Here is a 16,170-nt window from a genome sequence, read left to right as displayed (position 1 = left end):
GTGGGTTTTCCGGGCTGCCAGTTTGTTGGGGTTAATGAAAACCAAAACATTCCCATTTCAGCATAGTTAAACAGATCAGAAGGACTTCGCTCTTGACACAGTTTGCAATCTGAACCAAAGGAGGCATATGATTCCCAATGTGTGTATGTGCAGACATAGGGCTGAATTCCAAGTAATATGAACTGAAGTAGCTGGTAGATTTTACCCATCGACCTCTTTCTCCAGTAGCCACCCCTGAACTTTGAAAAGATAATGCCAAAGATGAGGGGATGTATCTGTATTAAGCCCATGCAACAAGTATGTCTGCTCTGAAGAGAGGGAAAAGAGAGAAAAATCATCCTTTGCCTCTTCTGTCAGTTCAGCCTTAACCACTGGCAACAAAAAAAGAGAGAGGAGAGCAGATTTCACCCACTCTTCCTTCTTCAGTGCAACCACCAATTTATCTACATGCATTTCTCAACCTTTGGCACTACCTTTTCAAAGCTTATAGCAGTGTCCTCTAGCAGTGTCCAAAGAAGATTAGAACAATGGGAAAAAAACCCAAAGTGTAGCAACACAAACACCAATATCCATGATCAATGACTTCAAAAGCGAAGAGCAGAAGAGATAGCCAGGTGCTCTGGAGAAAAAAAAATCCATAGGAATAATAGCAGAGAATGCTGTTCTACATGTCCAATAATTTCATCTTTATTAACAAAGGCCCGCAGAGCAATGGCAGCCAATCTCAATGTACTAACAAGTTTTCTAAAATGTATAATTCTAAATGTCAACACACCTCAAAACCAAGACTGTTTCTGTACATCACCCCCAGTTAGAACAGAGCTGGGATGTCTAACAATAATAGGAACTAAACTGTACGGTATATCTGAGTGAACTCATTAGCTATCATTGGTACGGCTAGGGATATGATGCTTCTGGGCAAAGCTGGATACTGTACAATTACAATTTTCAGCAAAAACCATTTAAAAAAATGATCAATGAGATGTCTACTTCCTCAATCATTTTTGTACAAAAAAATCAATAATCCTACAGTCAAATTCATATATACATCAAGGAAACATGCACTCATCATGCTTTGCAAATTTTTATTACGATAACATGTATACTGAAATAGAAGAAGAAGAAGAGTTTGGATTTATATCCCCCCTTTCTCTCCTGTAGGAGACTCAACGGGGCTTACAATCTCCTTGCCCTTCCCCCCTCACAGCTACCCTGTGAGGTAGGTGGGGCTGAGAGAGCTCTGAAAAGTGGTGACTAGCCCAAGGTCACCCAGCTGGCGTGTGTGGGAGTGCACAGGTTAATCTGAATTCCCCAGATAAGCCTCTACAACTCAAGCAGCAGAGCTGGGAATCAAACCTGGTTCCTCCAGATCAGAGTGCACCTGCTCTTAGCCACTACGTCACTGCTGCTGTGTTGTATATGAAGCTGCCTTATAGAGATTGAAGTTTCCCAGCCTGGTACCTGGGATGCTTTAACTGAAGGCAGAACATAGAAACTTTTGAATGCAAAGCAGGTGCTCTACCAGGGGAACCATAACACTTCACCAATTATCAAAGACGAGAAATATTAAAGATTCTTGCATGCAGAATGGTCTAACAATATACAAGCAAGCAAGCAAACAAATTTGGGTGATGTGTGGTTTCCGGGCTGTATGGCCATGTTCTAGCAGCATTCTCTCCTGACGTTTCGCCTGCATCTGTGGCTGGCATCTTCAGAGGATCCTCAGATCTTCCTCAGATCCTCTGAAGATGCCAGCCACAGATGCAGGCGAAACGTCAGGAGAGAATGCTGCTAGAACACGGCCATACAGCCCGGAAACCACACAGCACCCAAGTGATTCCGGCCGTGAAAGCCTTCGACAATACAAGCAAACAAATTATTTATTATAGTCAAAGACGAGCATTATCGTTCAGTAACTATCCCTCAGCTTTAATTCACAAAGACCTCCCCTCTCCAAATGACTTAAAATCATGTACCTTGCTGAAATCAACAGTACTGTTTTCTCTGCTTCCTCCTGTTCCACTGCTTTTAATATCGACACTTTTTCCAGTATCCAAATTACCAGGTGCTGACTGTGGGGAGGCTAAGAGTCCTGGGAATAGGATATACAAGGATGTTCAAAATTTCATCTATGGAAAACAGAGCTAATTACATAATGACAAAGTGGCAGCTTTCTAAAAGCAAATGTGGAAGTTAATAAACAAAAGGTGCATTAGTATCAAAAATGCCACACAAAACAAGCTATTTTCTTCTGAAAAACAATGAACGTTTGTTAAAAGTTAAAATTAGATGTTGCCTAAATGATGGCCTTTTGCACAAAAAACACCAGAACGGAAATGTAAGTTACTTGGTTTTTTTAAAAAAATAAATAAACCCATAAGAATGTAAATCTGACCACCAATATTTTGTGAGTGGATCGTGCATCAGAGGCATTTCAAAATTTCTTTAAGTCTGAAAAACCACAGAATAAAATATATTTTAGAATATCTAGCAATAACACCTCGTTTGTTACTAGGCTGAAGGTCAAGGATTTCACCCCCCAATTAGTCATGGTTTTTAAAAATGCAATAGGATATTGGCCATGATCCAAATAATTCATTTACCTATAAATAAAGAAACTATGCACACAAACAGAGCTTCCTTTGAGCTTCTTTATAGTTGTTTCATTTCCCAAAAAGGCAAGTTTCTATTCAGTTTAAGAAGTAACTTTCCTCCTCAGCAGCAGAAAGTTATAAATCAGACATTTTAAAGAAAATTATCACAGTGAAAACAGCTTCACAGCTGCATGTGGCTATAGTTTTTAGATTTAGCAACAATTACTTGTCCTAAGACATGATTGCAACTAAGGCAGCTACACTGATTTTTTTTTTAAAGGTTGATGCGGTCTGAAACCTTAGTTGCCTTCTAGAATGTGTGACCTGAAAGGACATTTTCCCCTCTCACATTATTTCATCTTTCCTTTCCCTGACTGCCCCCATAGCCTCCCCCCCCCTTTTCCTGCTTCCTTCTTTCCTTCCCAGGCACCAGCCAGCTAACTTTTATCTGCTCCCATCTTTAGTTTTCATAGTGTACTGATGGCTTTTGTGAGGTGGCTGCTGTTGAAAAGTAGCAAGGAGAAAAGAGGGAGTGAATCAAGCAAGTCAGATTGTAGCAAGTCACCCAGCGGCTGTTGCCAGGCTCCAATGAGACCTCCCTCAAAGGCCAAAACCTGGAAAGGACCTTGCCCCACCCCCCTTGCCTTTTACTGACAAAAAACAAGTCTTCAACTAGCTATAGTGTTGTAGTTCACTAGCAATGGGAACAGAGGACACTTATTTCAAAAGCTCCATCTTCTAGTATTGGGGGGGGGGGTGTAACCTTTTTAAAGATTTCAGCTTTTTCTGCAAACTTGGGGCTTTTCTCAGGCTTGTAGGAAGAGCTGTCTCATCTGTTCATGCCTTCAGTCTCCAGATTTAAGTATCCACAGATTTGGCTTCACTAATAATTAAATATATTGATAAAAGTTGCTATGAGTTTCAAATAGGCTGCCTTTACAAATTGCAGCATTTCTCACCTACAAACCAGGGTTAATCTATAGTTTAATTTAGATCGTGGTTTGTTTGCAAAAATGAAGGAAGTATACAAGTCTTATGCTTTCCTGGCTCGTTATTTTTTTTTCAAACAATTTTTTTCACGCCATGTGAAAGCAGTGCCTCTCTTTTTGTAGATCTTAAGATACACAGCTAAGCAAGGATTTAAACTCAAAAGTTCTCACATCCAAACATGCTATCAAATGCACAAGTTATCAAAGACTTAAAGAAGAATAAATTGGCTCAGAGAAGATACTAGTATCTACGCTACTCCAATGTTTAGTATCCATTAAGATAGGCAAGTCATGAATTCTTCATATAAATTTGCATTTCAAAGGGAAAGAATAACTTGTTCACAAAACTTGTCTTGCATATTAAGCCATGAAGTTATTCCCGTAATGTCATATCATGTGAAATACATTAGTTCAATAGCAAGAACAGAAAGAGCAGGTTTATACTTTTGAACTTTCCACTGTAATTAGACCATTCAGATTGTTCATAAAGATACAAATAGGGCTTGAATGAAGTGACACTAAATACTTCCACAGTCTATATCTTTGCGATAACTAATGCAGAAACACACAATTTTCCTAACATGAAACATTTATGCATCTACAAAAGAGCTACCAAATCAAATGTCCATGCTGTTTATATAGGTTTAAAGCATTTATTGGCTGAATGCATTGGGTTCACAAATAAATTTAGTGCCCTGCCTGAAATCTATTATGTCTTTCTATGAACAATCTACTCAAACACAGCATAAAAAAACCTAAAATAAAGGATAAGACTGAAAAAGATTACAAATTCCACTGTCTATCTGATAAACTGAACTCACAGCTCCAACTCAAGTTGGGTTTGATCATGAAGGGGAGAAGGGATTTAATATCACCATATTCCATTTCATTAATCAAGGGGAGGTTTGTTGTTGCAGGAGACATGTTGCAGGAGACGGAAATCTTAAAAAACTAAGACTGCAAGGAATATGGCTTTGACTAATAACGCTGAGCAGAAATTGAAGAAATTAAATCTCTACTCTTCTTCCTGTACAGTCCCAATTAGGGCTGCACATACAATTTATTTTTAAGACTGATGAACATCTGTGATCTCTGACACATTTGTTTTGGCATCTTTCAAAACAAAAAACAATTTGCGAAACATCAATAAGCACCACATCATGCACTTGGTCAGATATTTTGAATCATTTGTTTTTCAAACATTCCCTCATTAACTTCAAGTTATAGTGGTGTATGCTTAGCTTATTTTGATCTAGTTTTTGATCTGTGGTATCACTCAAGCCAATAGCATGGAACTCAGACAGCCCCATTCAGAGCCCCAGCTGTGAGATATGGCACTGCAATGGTACCTCCCTGCCACCTCCAAGCAGGTTTTCTGATGGCATGGGGAAGCAAAAAACAAAAGAGTTCCCCCTACCACTGGAGAGCCCTCCACTGGACTCAGTGGACTTATGCCATTCAAAAGGGTAGCGTAAGTTTGAGAGCCAGGGCCACAGTGTAACTGCCGCAACCCCGGGGTGGAAGCTAATGACAGTCTCATCCCCAGGGAAACCCTCCACTACACTTCCACTTCACTAATGTGGCTCACAGCAACATGGGAGCAGTGACGTAGCGCTGGGTGCCGCAACAGTCACTCACTGGTGTTTCTTTCTCTCCGCCGGGTTAACTTCCCCAGGGAGGGTAAATCCACTGGCGCAGGCACGTACCACTTGATTTGCCGCTGCCTTTTAGATGGGACTGTAATTCTTATTATCCTGCTACGCAGATGCAGCTGTAATATGGAGAAGGCACGAAGAGGGCTGTGTTTCTGCAATTCCACATAGTCGCAGAAACACTTAAAAATAATAGTCATAAAATTCAGCAGCTTGCCTTTTTACTATAAATACAGGATTCAGAGGAGCTTATTAAAATGTTAGCCTACCTATGCCTGATCTGCTTTTCCAAAAAGAGCTTCCGTGCAGTTGTAAAAGACCAGCAGTGCCATCCTAAGCAGGTCTGTTCAGAATCCTAATCATGTGTTTGACAGGATTCACTCCAGGACAGTGTTCTTAGGATGCACACCTAATCAACAGAGGCATGGGATCAACTTGGGTCTTTCTGCAAGCTTTGCATGCCATAGGTGGAATTATTCAGAGGTAATACATGCAAATGTTTTTAGTCTATGTACTACTTACAAAATTTTGCCTTTTGGAGGCAGAATTTCACTATATTTGTTTAAATTTCACACCCAACTTTTTGCCTCAATACCAGCCCCTTGCTCCAGGGACTTCATAGAGCAGAAAGTGTAAGTTATAGTCCAACAGGTAAAAGCCTCTTAGTTGACATTTTAAAAACAAGTAAACTTACACAAATGAAGCATATATGCAACGTAAACTATACTGATTGTTTCTCTCTCTGTTTCTGCCTCTTTCAGAGCTATATATAGAATATGACCACAAAGTTCATATTCTATTCTGTACATTTCTTGAAAGAGACTACAGCAATCAATTGTTTTAAGAAAGGAACATGTACATTACTAACAAATGTTTTATGTGTGATAACTTGAGTACTCTGGAAGTACTCACAATACTTTGTCAGGAGGTGTTAAAACAGCGTCAAGCTGCTGGACTTCCAATGCATTTTCTCCCTTTGTTCTGAGGTACTGCCATTTCAGGCACTTGATATTGGTGAATTCATTAAATGTTGACTTAAATTCCATGAAATCTCTTGTGGGTACTCATGTTCAATAGACTTGGATTGTTGGAAAGGCAAATTTCAGCAATACTACATCACTACTGCGGGGTTTGGGGGGAGCAGAAATCTGATAACCTAAACAAAAGGCAGACTTATCTACTGAATCTTCATTCAGCCGACATGAATGCTTTACAAGAGCAATAAGGATCAAGTATGTGATGAGTGAAAATAATATAACTGTAAATAGTCTAATGAACTTTTCTTGACATGCCTGATCTTCTGCATATGTCTGCACATGCCTAATCTTTCCACGCTGCTGAGGACAGCTGCCACAACCACAGGTCAGGCAGTTTGAAAAACTATACAGCACATTTAGCCACATTAAGAGCTACCATGCAGGAAGGGAGACATTGAGAGAGTGCTATATCCTCTGCGTAGCCCTGCCTCTGTAGCACAAGTAAAATACTGCATTAGCTAAAAAGCTTATATATATTTATATATATTTATATATATTTATATAAGCTTTATATATATGTAAGCTTTATACACACACACACACACACACACACACACACACACACACATCTTCAGTTATTCCAGAAGCCCCCCCCCCCCCTTACAAGACAGATATCAAACTGGACAAAAACTTTCTCTAACACTTTTCAACACAAACTGAGCAACTAAAAAAGTGAGCCTTGCTGCTGTTAACTGACAATAATGGGCAAAAAAGCTAACTCTCCACGTTTCTATCACGAATCATCTTCTGTATGATCATTCTTAAGTTTGCTATGACTGTGTATTGCATTCTTATAAAATAGTTATTTTTAAAACATATTTGGTGATTTGTATAGTCGGCGGATAACTTCAAACATAATTTTTCCCCCTAGAGAAGCACTTCAGGATTGCCTTAAATAAAATAAATTAATACAATACTAAAGAGACATTTGTTCAAATTAAATGAGGCAGAACTGATCAACTTATCCTAAAGTTACAGTCTTGATTTGGGACTGGATTGGGAGGTACTCTGAAAGCACAGAACATCTTTTAGTGCAAAAGTATACTTCGTAAACTCAGGCAAATGAGCTTTAAAAAAGGGAAAAGGCCACCATTTGGTATCTGAATTTCAGATTTACAGTTCAAAACGTGATTTATTTCCTTTTAGTTATGAAACAAAATATATTATAGTCCAATCTTTTATCATTTTGAACATGTTAATTGTGTTAATACTTCAGTGTCAGCTGTCATCAGATTCAGAATACTGAATAAAGTTTTTCATGAAAATATCACGCATGGATAAACAAAGCATGCAAACACTTGTATACAAGTCATGATTGCTCAAGCTGTGCGATAAACTTTGCAGTGCAAGTGATTCAGCTGCGGAAAGCACCACGCATGGACAGTTTGAGTTGAAATAGTTGCCTGGTGTTATGTCACTATCATCCTCTGATGTCTTCTCCTTGCTTTCCTGAGCTTCTAAATCCTCCTCAGGTGGATGGATTATTACTTTCGGGATATCATCATTAGCAGGAGACACTAGGAGTTCAGGACACTGAAGCTCGCTTGGCTGTAAATTTGTGGGTCCCTTGTGGCCACACCTAGGACTGGATGGTGGAGTGCATTGTGGGGTAGGTAAAGGAGTTGTGCTCCTTGAAGCTGCTGGAGTTCCAGGAAGAAGGTAATTGAGAAGAACGGACAAGCGATTCTCTCCTCTCAGGGAAATATTTGAGGCAGAGAGACCTGCTCGTAAAGAGTGTCGGGAGGCTGAAAGGCCTTCCCCTGAGACAAAACAAATGATAATGTTCAGCAGGAAGATAGAAATTACACATTTACTATTACACAGCTCTAAAAATTATATTACAAACTCTAAAAGGTTAGTTGTAGGTGAGATAAGCAAAACATGACAGCTTAGCAGAATGATGATGTTCAAAAAGGTCAGCATATATTTACCGTATCTTCTACAAAAGAATAAAGAAAGGAATAAAAGGACACTACTAGTGAAACCTAGTCAAGAAAGAAGTAAGCAAAACATTGTGTTAAGCACCTTTAACACATGTGGATTTTTTAAAAAATGAAGCTCAAAAATATATAAAGAAGGAAAGTGACAAGAGAGAGGCTACCTCTGCTCTGACCTGTAATATGAACTATTATCGGACCTAGAATATGAATTATATGAACATTAACTTTTATTTTTGATCCCCAAAGCAGATGCCAGAATTGTACACAGAAAACTTAGATCAGGGCCTCAGGACAAGGCAGGCTACATGCTTACATTTAGCTCTTAGTAATGTGAAACATTGTTGAGTGTTGTTCAAAATAAAGCACACCAGAGCCTTACACCCAACTTTAGATAAAACCAACCAATAAAATATGGCATTCTAAATGTTTCCATTTTGCTAACATTTCCATATTCCACAATGTTAACAGGGCACCTCCGATATTGCTTTCTCTTCTACATTTTCTATCTCTAAAATTTAGGGAGATTATAATAACTCAGTCACTTTTGAGAAAAATACCTACCTGAGAAGCCAAACATAGAAGTGATGAACAGAACAGAAAACAGAAATATAACATAAATTATACACTGATTACCTGAAATAACTTTAGCAGCAACAATGATCAAGCTTCAGAAGTTGTACTGAAGTAGAGGAATTTCAGTAAATAAAAAGCATACTGTCTGGATCATCTATCATGATATTATACTCCTGCTACATAAACTGATATAAAATAATATTTGTCCAAACACTAACCAAACGTATAGGATTGGATCCAACTAGCTTTTTCACTGATAAAAAGGGAAGAGAGAGTCTCACTCAGCCCCTAAAAGGCTGTGCTCTGGAATTGGGGACCTGCATGAACAAATGCGTGTGGGACTAGAACTGTAAAAAGGAGAATTAGGCAAGCAAAAAGCCAGTAGGATCCAATGCATACATTTCTATATGACATATATGCACAGCAAAGCATTGAAGAACCAAGACTACCCTGAAATCAAAAGCAGCATCATTTTCCTCACCATATGAATTTAGAAAAGTAAAAAAAAATCTGATTAATGGCATTACCAAATTTTATAATGACAGAGGAAGATCTGGAAAACGAACATAAATCAAATATAATATCAAAGAATACCCACAGCCTTGGTTCTACAAGCACCTTTGTCTAAAGCAACAAGATAGCATAAAAATATGAAGCATACTGAATGAAGAAGGGCTCCATTCTTGAAGCCAAAAGGATAACCATGGCTGCCAATATCTCTACACCCAGTTTATAATACATAAAGAATTTTTAACTTTTTCTCTGTACATGTGCTGACCTTTATCACATCTCTGCACTATATTTGTTAAATGTTAAAATAAACTGGATGCCACAACTTATCTCACCATTTCTTTCAAGCAAGAGAGGGTCAGAATGTTTCTTGCCTATATCTGCAAACGACCGCACCAGGGGAATCCGATTACTGAATTTTTTTTCATTCTGATGATGGTGTCTCTTTAGAAGAGCTTCTCTGACACCCTCTCTTGTAGATTCATCCAGCTGACCAGAAGCTATCATGTTATCCAACACCATATCTACCAAAGATAAAGCAAAACGCAGTGAGCCACTTATATTAAGTACTTGATAATTCTAAGACACTAAAAATCACAGTAATACTTTACAATCCTCTGCTGAAGTCAACAGTGTCAGGTTTAAGAGCCGCAGAAGAAATGAAAGTATACAACTCGTGCTTAGACTACATGTCTATCCTGCTGCAGCAACTAATGTTGCTGCTTTCCCCCCTGTGCTCACCATGGCAAACAGAAAAATACCACAAATGGGAACAGCAACAGCAATAGATAGAGAAATTAAAGGCCTGTCCAAACTACACTGGGATCTCTAGCCCTACACCCATGATTGGATACATCCTGGAGACAAGCAGCTAAAATTCAACTGAGCCAAAAAGGGTTCAAGCAGATAGACCAGATATAAGACTGCCGCCATAATTAGCCAGAATGGTTTTACAGCAAATGGGATAAAGGTAATTCCCCTCAGTTGCATGAATGAAATCCTGTTCAGGACAGTTTTATTTTAGGATCCATATTTCTTTACAGATACATTTTCTGTATTAGTCAGCCATCCGGATATCTAGTGTCAAAAATATACATAGTTTAGTTTAGATCTTTAAGAAAAATCCACCAATTCAGGAACACAAAAGGCACTCTAGACAGTTGGGAGTTCTACAGCAATACGATCTATCTTCTAAATAAAAATGGCTACCTGCAAAGATATACATTCTTGCTTACATATCAACCCCAAATGCAAAAATATGTTACCAGAAGGTTAACAGTGGTTTAGAGGGCCCTTGGCAAAATACAGTGACAATAAAGTATACCTTTAATAAGCTTTATTTCCCAAACAAATAAATGTCTCTAGCAAGATCAACCATTTTTCACAAAAGCTAGGTGGGATTAGAACTGGTAAACTTTTTGGGGGGCGAGGCACACTGCAGGGAGAAATTAGCCAAAAATCAAGTAAATGCCATTTTGAACAACATGTTTTTAGAAGCTTTCCAAAAGACTTCTCAAGAGATAAATCTATCCCCAAAGTTGCAGCTATTGTTGAAAAAAGTTAAAGAATGGACCAAAACTAACCTAAATTTCTGAGGGACAGGACAGTGAACAGATGTTTTCAGGTAGAATGCAGCTAACATACGGGTTCATGCCAGGAAAGATGGCCCCTGTAATAAGAGTGTCCCAGATTGGGACTGAACGTATGTAACTGAATGCTGTTCGCTTTTGTTCTCTTTTTTTACTGTAACTGCTAGAAACGTGAGAAGGCTACAAAAAATCATATCTGCAACTTGGTAGCAGTTCCAACCTTCAGTAATGAAAAAGACCATTAAGTCACCAGGTCTCCACACTTGACAAAATCTGCAGAATGAAAGCTTGAGAGAGACAGAGATAAATTTTGTCAAGGATATAAATATGAACACTTTGCTCCCTTCAACATGTTTCCTTCTTACATAAAACAATGAAAAATTATTCCTAGGTTTGTAAGAATAACGTTTCTTTAAAAAAAACTGAAAATGTGCTGCAACCTGCTATTTCATCCAGTGTATTGGCTCTCATGTCCAACATGACTGTCCCATTTAGAATACAGCTCCTCAATTCGAATAGGCTATGGAGAGACAGAGTGGCCACATAGGGTTTGCTCCACCTATCACCACCATCTTCAACATCTTCTTCAAATTTCAGCCATCTGAAATGAAGACAAACAATATATATACACAATAAATAATTTTTGCACATTGCTATGTATATCATCTATAGTTATTTCCATACATACATTGGAATTATTTCTCAGAAGGACAGTTTTCTCTGTTAAGCTTGTTTCTTCTATGATTAAAAAACGAAGATTCTTTCATTTTTTGAACCATGTCTTCAGTTTCTCCTACTATAGCTACATATGATAAATACATAGTAAAAAGCTACGTATAGTATAGTAAAAAAGCTACATATAGTAAAAAACATATTATGACCATTGGTATAATTGCCAAAGGCTTTCACAGCCGGATTCAATTGGTTGTTGTGGGTTTTCTGGGCTGCGTGGCCATGATCTGATGGATTTTGTTCCTAATGTGTCGCCTGCATCTGTGGCTGGCATCTTCAGAAGTGTATCACAGAGAGAAGTCTGTTATAAGAGAAGTCTGGACACAATGTATAACAGACTTCCCTCTGTGATACACCTCTGAAGATGCCAGCCACAGATGCAGGCGACACATTAGGAACAAGATCTACCAGACCTCTACTATGCAACCCGGAAAACCCACAACAATCAATTGGTATAATTGTTTACAGAACTACAACAAAGCTGTTCATTAGAACTGAGCTACAGGAACACTAAACAGGCCTTCAGGTTAATGTATAAAAGTTCAATGTATCAAAACCCTGAAGTTAATATGAACTACCCAAAAATTACCTGGCAGTTTCTTTCCATTCATATTCTTCCCCTTCTCTAAAACAAAGTTCATCCATTTCTGTGAACAGATCATGGGGGATGTGTTCTTCATCGTCATCCTCAGTACCCAGGATAAAGTGTACCCTCTGCGATGGCGTGTCTTGATAAAATTGTTCAGAGATATTGTTAATTAAAAAGTCCAAATGGTCAAACTTCCTCTCCATACTACCACACTGACAACTATCACACAAAATAGAGCCCCTAGAGCCCCTAGAGGATGGGGCGGTATAAAAGTTTAATAAATAAATAAAAATAAATAAATAAAACTACTACTAACCATGCCAAGTGGCAATTCACAAGTTAAGAAATAAATAAAACTAACATCTGATAAAAACATAGGTGGTTTATTTAATCTCTCCCACCCAAAACCTATTCTGTTAATTAGTTATCAGATATCTAATCACAGCTGGAAAAAACCAACTTGATGGAAAAATTATTCTAGATTTTTGATCTATTTCTTGTGCATAGATCATGATGGGTAGATGTATTTGTCTGTAGTAGTAGGAAAGAGCAAGAGTTCAGTAGGGCCTTAAAGTCAGGAATTTTGTTAGTCTTTAAGGTGCTAATGATCTCTTGCTCTTTTCTACTGTGTCTTGTTTAGCCACACAAATCCCATGTAAAGCTATTTCAGTCAATAGTATCCACATGCTAAATAAGTGATCATAAACACATGGGTCAGCATCCAAGAAGAAGAGGAGTATGGATTTATACCCTGCCTTTGTCAAAGCAGCTTTCAAACTTCTTCCCTTCATCTTCCCACAGCAGACACTTTGGAAGTAAAACAATGATAGATAATTTACAATATTTATAATATTTGTATTATTTATTTGTATTATTGTATTATTTGTATTATCGTATTATTGTATTATTTGTATTATTTATATTGTAAGCTGATAGCATTATTTTGTTTAGAGTTTCAAGGAGTACTCTTGTATGTATGTTAACACATTAATTTTTGTTATAAAGATTTAAAATGCATTGCTGTCTTAGGACAAGTGTGTCAGCCCTCAGAGTATAAAAGTGGTTTGTCTGTATTTACTTTGGGAGGTAGGGTAGGCCAAATTTGCTAAAATGTGTGTGGAAGAGGAAAATGCTGTGGGCACCGAGTTGAAGGTGAACCTGATGCCCACAGCATTCAGCCATCCCAGGCAAACTGGTAACTATTCTTATGACGCCACCCAAGTTTGGTGAAGTTAGGTTCAGGAGAACCAAAGTTATGGTCCCTCAAATGGGTAGTCCCCATCTCCTGTTAGCTCCCATTGAAAACAATGGGGATGGGGGCATTCCATTTGGGCGTCCATAACATTGCTGCCCCTGAACCAAACATCACCAAACTTGGGTGGTATCATCAGGACAGTCTCTGGATGATGACCTGAAATCATGGTGCCACTAGCTTTGAAAATTCACTCTCTGCAGGCCAAAAAAACACCACAAATACCCCCCAAAAGCCCAAATATCTTGCATTTGCTTTTGTTCATATTTGGGCAGGACATAATCGGACACTTTTTGTCCGAATGTGCCCAAATTTGCCCAGATTGCGGCCGAATCTGGTATTTGTTTCATCTGAATCTCCAACCCTCAAAAGTGATGTTGCTTCAGGGTGGGGAAGAATCCACTCCCAAACAGCATCACTTTCAATTTTGTTTTAACCGGGGACCCCAGATTCTCCCTTTAAGGTGGATTTAAAAGAAGAATCTGAGCTCCCTAGTTTAAACACCATTGAAAGTGATGCTGTTTGGGGGTGGATTCCACTGGAGGTGTTTTGTGAGAGATGATGCTGACATTTGTTTGGTAAATGTTTTGCTGGGGGTGATTTGTGAGAGATTTACGTGCTTAATACCCACTTACACTGGCTTGGAGCTGTTTCTCAGGCTAACAACCTACCTCATAGGGTTGTTGTGATTAGGAAATTAGGAAAAGAGTTGGTGAGGAGAGAGCCATGTATGTTTTGCTGGGAGTGGGAGGTGTTTTGTGAGCTGGTGCAAAAAATCATTGTTTGGTCATGGTGGGGGAGGGTGGCCACTCATATGCTGGGGGGAGGGGGCATCAAACTCAGGTTTTGTCCCCGGGCTCCAGTATGCCTAGGTATGCCCCTGCTCACATCCCAATGATTCTAGGTGGGCAACACTACATTGCCCACACATAAAACACAATAGTCCCATAGTTCAATGAAACTCACAAATGTCTTACTTGTATCAGAAGTATGTGTACACAAATAAATTTAGGCAGATGAAGAATTACAGAGATTTCAAAAGCTTCAACTGTGTTTCATGACACTGGTTTTTCAGAATGAAAAGTATGAAGCCTAAGTAACCTGTTGAGGCCTGTTCAGATTACACAATGGTGACAAGCGGGCACAAATGAGGAAAAGGGGGGAAGAAGGAGAAATGTGAATTTTGTAGGCCCTGTCACCAACAACATGCATTCCAGCTGGTTTACAGCCTCTCCCCAATCAGGAATCCTGGAAAAATGTAGCTGCCATTCAAGGCAAGAGTTTCATGTACATTCAACAAATGCACGTAGGGGTTACACACATTCATACTTCACAGTTATATAAACATCAAAGAAAATCCTTATCAAGGGACTCCACAGGATATGTGCAAAAAGGGCCCTGGCAATCCAGATTGTGTGTTACCAATATGCAGAGTGTCCCTGAACAAAGGCAGGCTGCTATGCCTACAAATACAAGAAAACCTAACTCATCATTCCACAAGATAAAACAGGAAATATATCTTCTAGCTGTGCCTTTTCCCATCATCTCAGTACAGTAAGCCTATGCTTCCAAGCTTTATGGGACTCCAAAAACATAATAAGCAAGAAATAAATTTAAGCCAGAGGATGCTACCATAACTTAAGTAGAAAGAGGGAGACAAAAACATTCTGGTTCTTGTATCAAGATTTCTAAATATAGTTTCAAATAACTTAGACTCAAACATTCTGACAGTGGTGTTCTTGCATTTCAGACTGACTGATAACCAACCCATTAGCCAAGACCTTTCCAACAAAACTTTCCACTGCTGTTGCATTCTATTTGGATAGTTCAAAGAGGGTACATAAATTTGGACAGTATCTTTTCAAGACCACGGTCAGATCAGTAGTCAAGGATTTCACTGAATACAATCCTCCTCAAGGGAAAACTGAAAAATGAGCTTCTGTTATAAAGGCAGGTTGTCAATATAGGAATGAGATAAAGCCAAGAATTCCTACAAGAGCTCCTAATGCTGTTGAGTTTTTTTAATCCAAAACTTCAGCTTCCTTGTTCGACTGAAATTCTTACTCTGAATCCCCAGAAGTGTTTAAACTAAGTTTTATATGGGGTAACATGATATTTCCATTACAAATCTCAGGCTCTTCCCTCCAGTTCACATACACAGCTCCCTCTCCTTATTAATTTTGCATTGCTGAATGCTATACTATCCAATACATGTCTCCTCATAGGTAAATCCTACTCTTTTCAATAGGATTTACCAAAAGTGGGCACAGGATTACAGTTTCACTTCATGTATACTTTTTGTTTAAACCAAAACCAAGCAGGCAACCAAATAAACATCTGTAAAAAACCCCTGCATTCTCTTTATAAGAACAGAAGAGGGCAACCAAAATGATTAATGTGTTCCAGTACATGTAAGGAAAGGCAAAAGAGTCTGGGACTTTTTCAGTCTAGAAAAATGATAGCTAAAGGATGACATGATAGACATGATTCATGCACGGATGGAGAAGTGGTGGATACTATCAAGAAATACACACCCATTGCGAGAATCCCTCCCCTCAGTGCGGTTGTTCTTTGCTGCCGTCTGAGGGGTCGGATCATTGGGTACCAGCTCAAAATCTGGTTCTAATATACGGTCTTCCAATGCTGCGCACTCCATGAGTTCTTGTGCCCAGGATATGCCTTCCGAAGGTCTAGTCATTATTTGGCCAATTAC

The 16,170-nt window shown here is 38.8% G+C and overlaps 1 protein-coding gene across 7 annotated transcripts in view; it reads right to left on the bottom strand.

Moving 5' to 3' along the window:
• SLC4A7 (solute carrier family 4 member 7) overlaps nucleotides 1–16,170 on the bottom strand; it is a 102,871-nt gene that overhangs the window by 46,918 nt on the left and 39,783 nt on the right. For 5 of the 7 annotated variants that reach the window (XM_048511642.1, XM_048511637.1, XM_048511639.1 and 2 more), the window contains exons 4-8: nucleotides 12,206–12,344; nucleotides 11,325–11,485; nucleotides 9,631–9,819; nucleotides 7,676–8,032; nucleotides 1,977–2,092 (exon numbers count right to left, since the gene is read on the bottom strand). In XM_048511642.1, the coding sequence (XP_048367599.1) occupies nucleotides 1,977–2,092; nucleotides 7,676–8,032; nucleotides 9,631–9,819; nucleotides 11,325–11,485; nucleotides 12,206–12,344 (962 nt within the window). The remainder of the gene's footprint in view (nucleotides 1–1,976; nucleotides 2,093–7,675; nucleotides 8,033–9,630; nucleotides 9,820–11,324; nucleotides 11,486–12,205; nucleotides 12,345–16,170) is intronic. The other 2 variants (XM_048511643.1, XM_048511644.1) reach the window with 1 other exon arrangement.

This window comes from Sphaerodactylus townsendi, linkage group LG11, assembly GCF_021028975.2.
Source record: "Sphaerodactylus townsendi isolate TG3544 linkage group LG11, MPM_Stown_v2.3, whole genome shotgun sequence".
Lineage (NCBI taxonomy): Eukaryota > Metazoa > Chordata > Lepidosauria > Squamata > Sphaerodactylidae > Sphaerodactylus > Sphaerodactylus townsendi.
The sequence above is the reverse complement of the archived record's forward strand: the minus strand, read 5'-3'. Positions and strand labels throughout refer to the sequence as shown.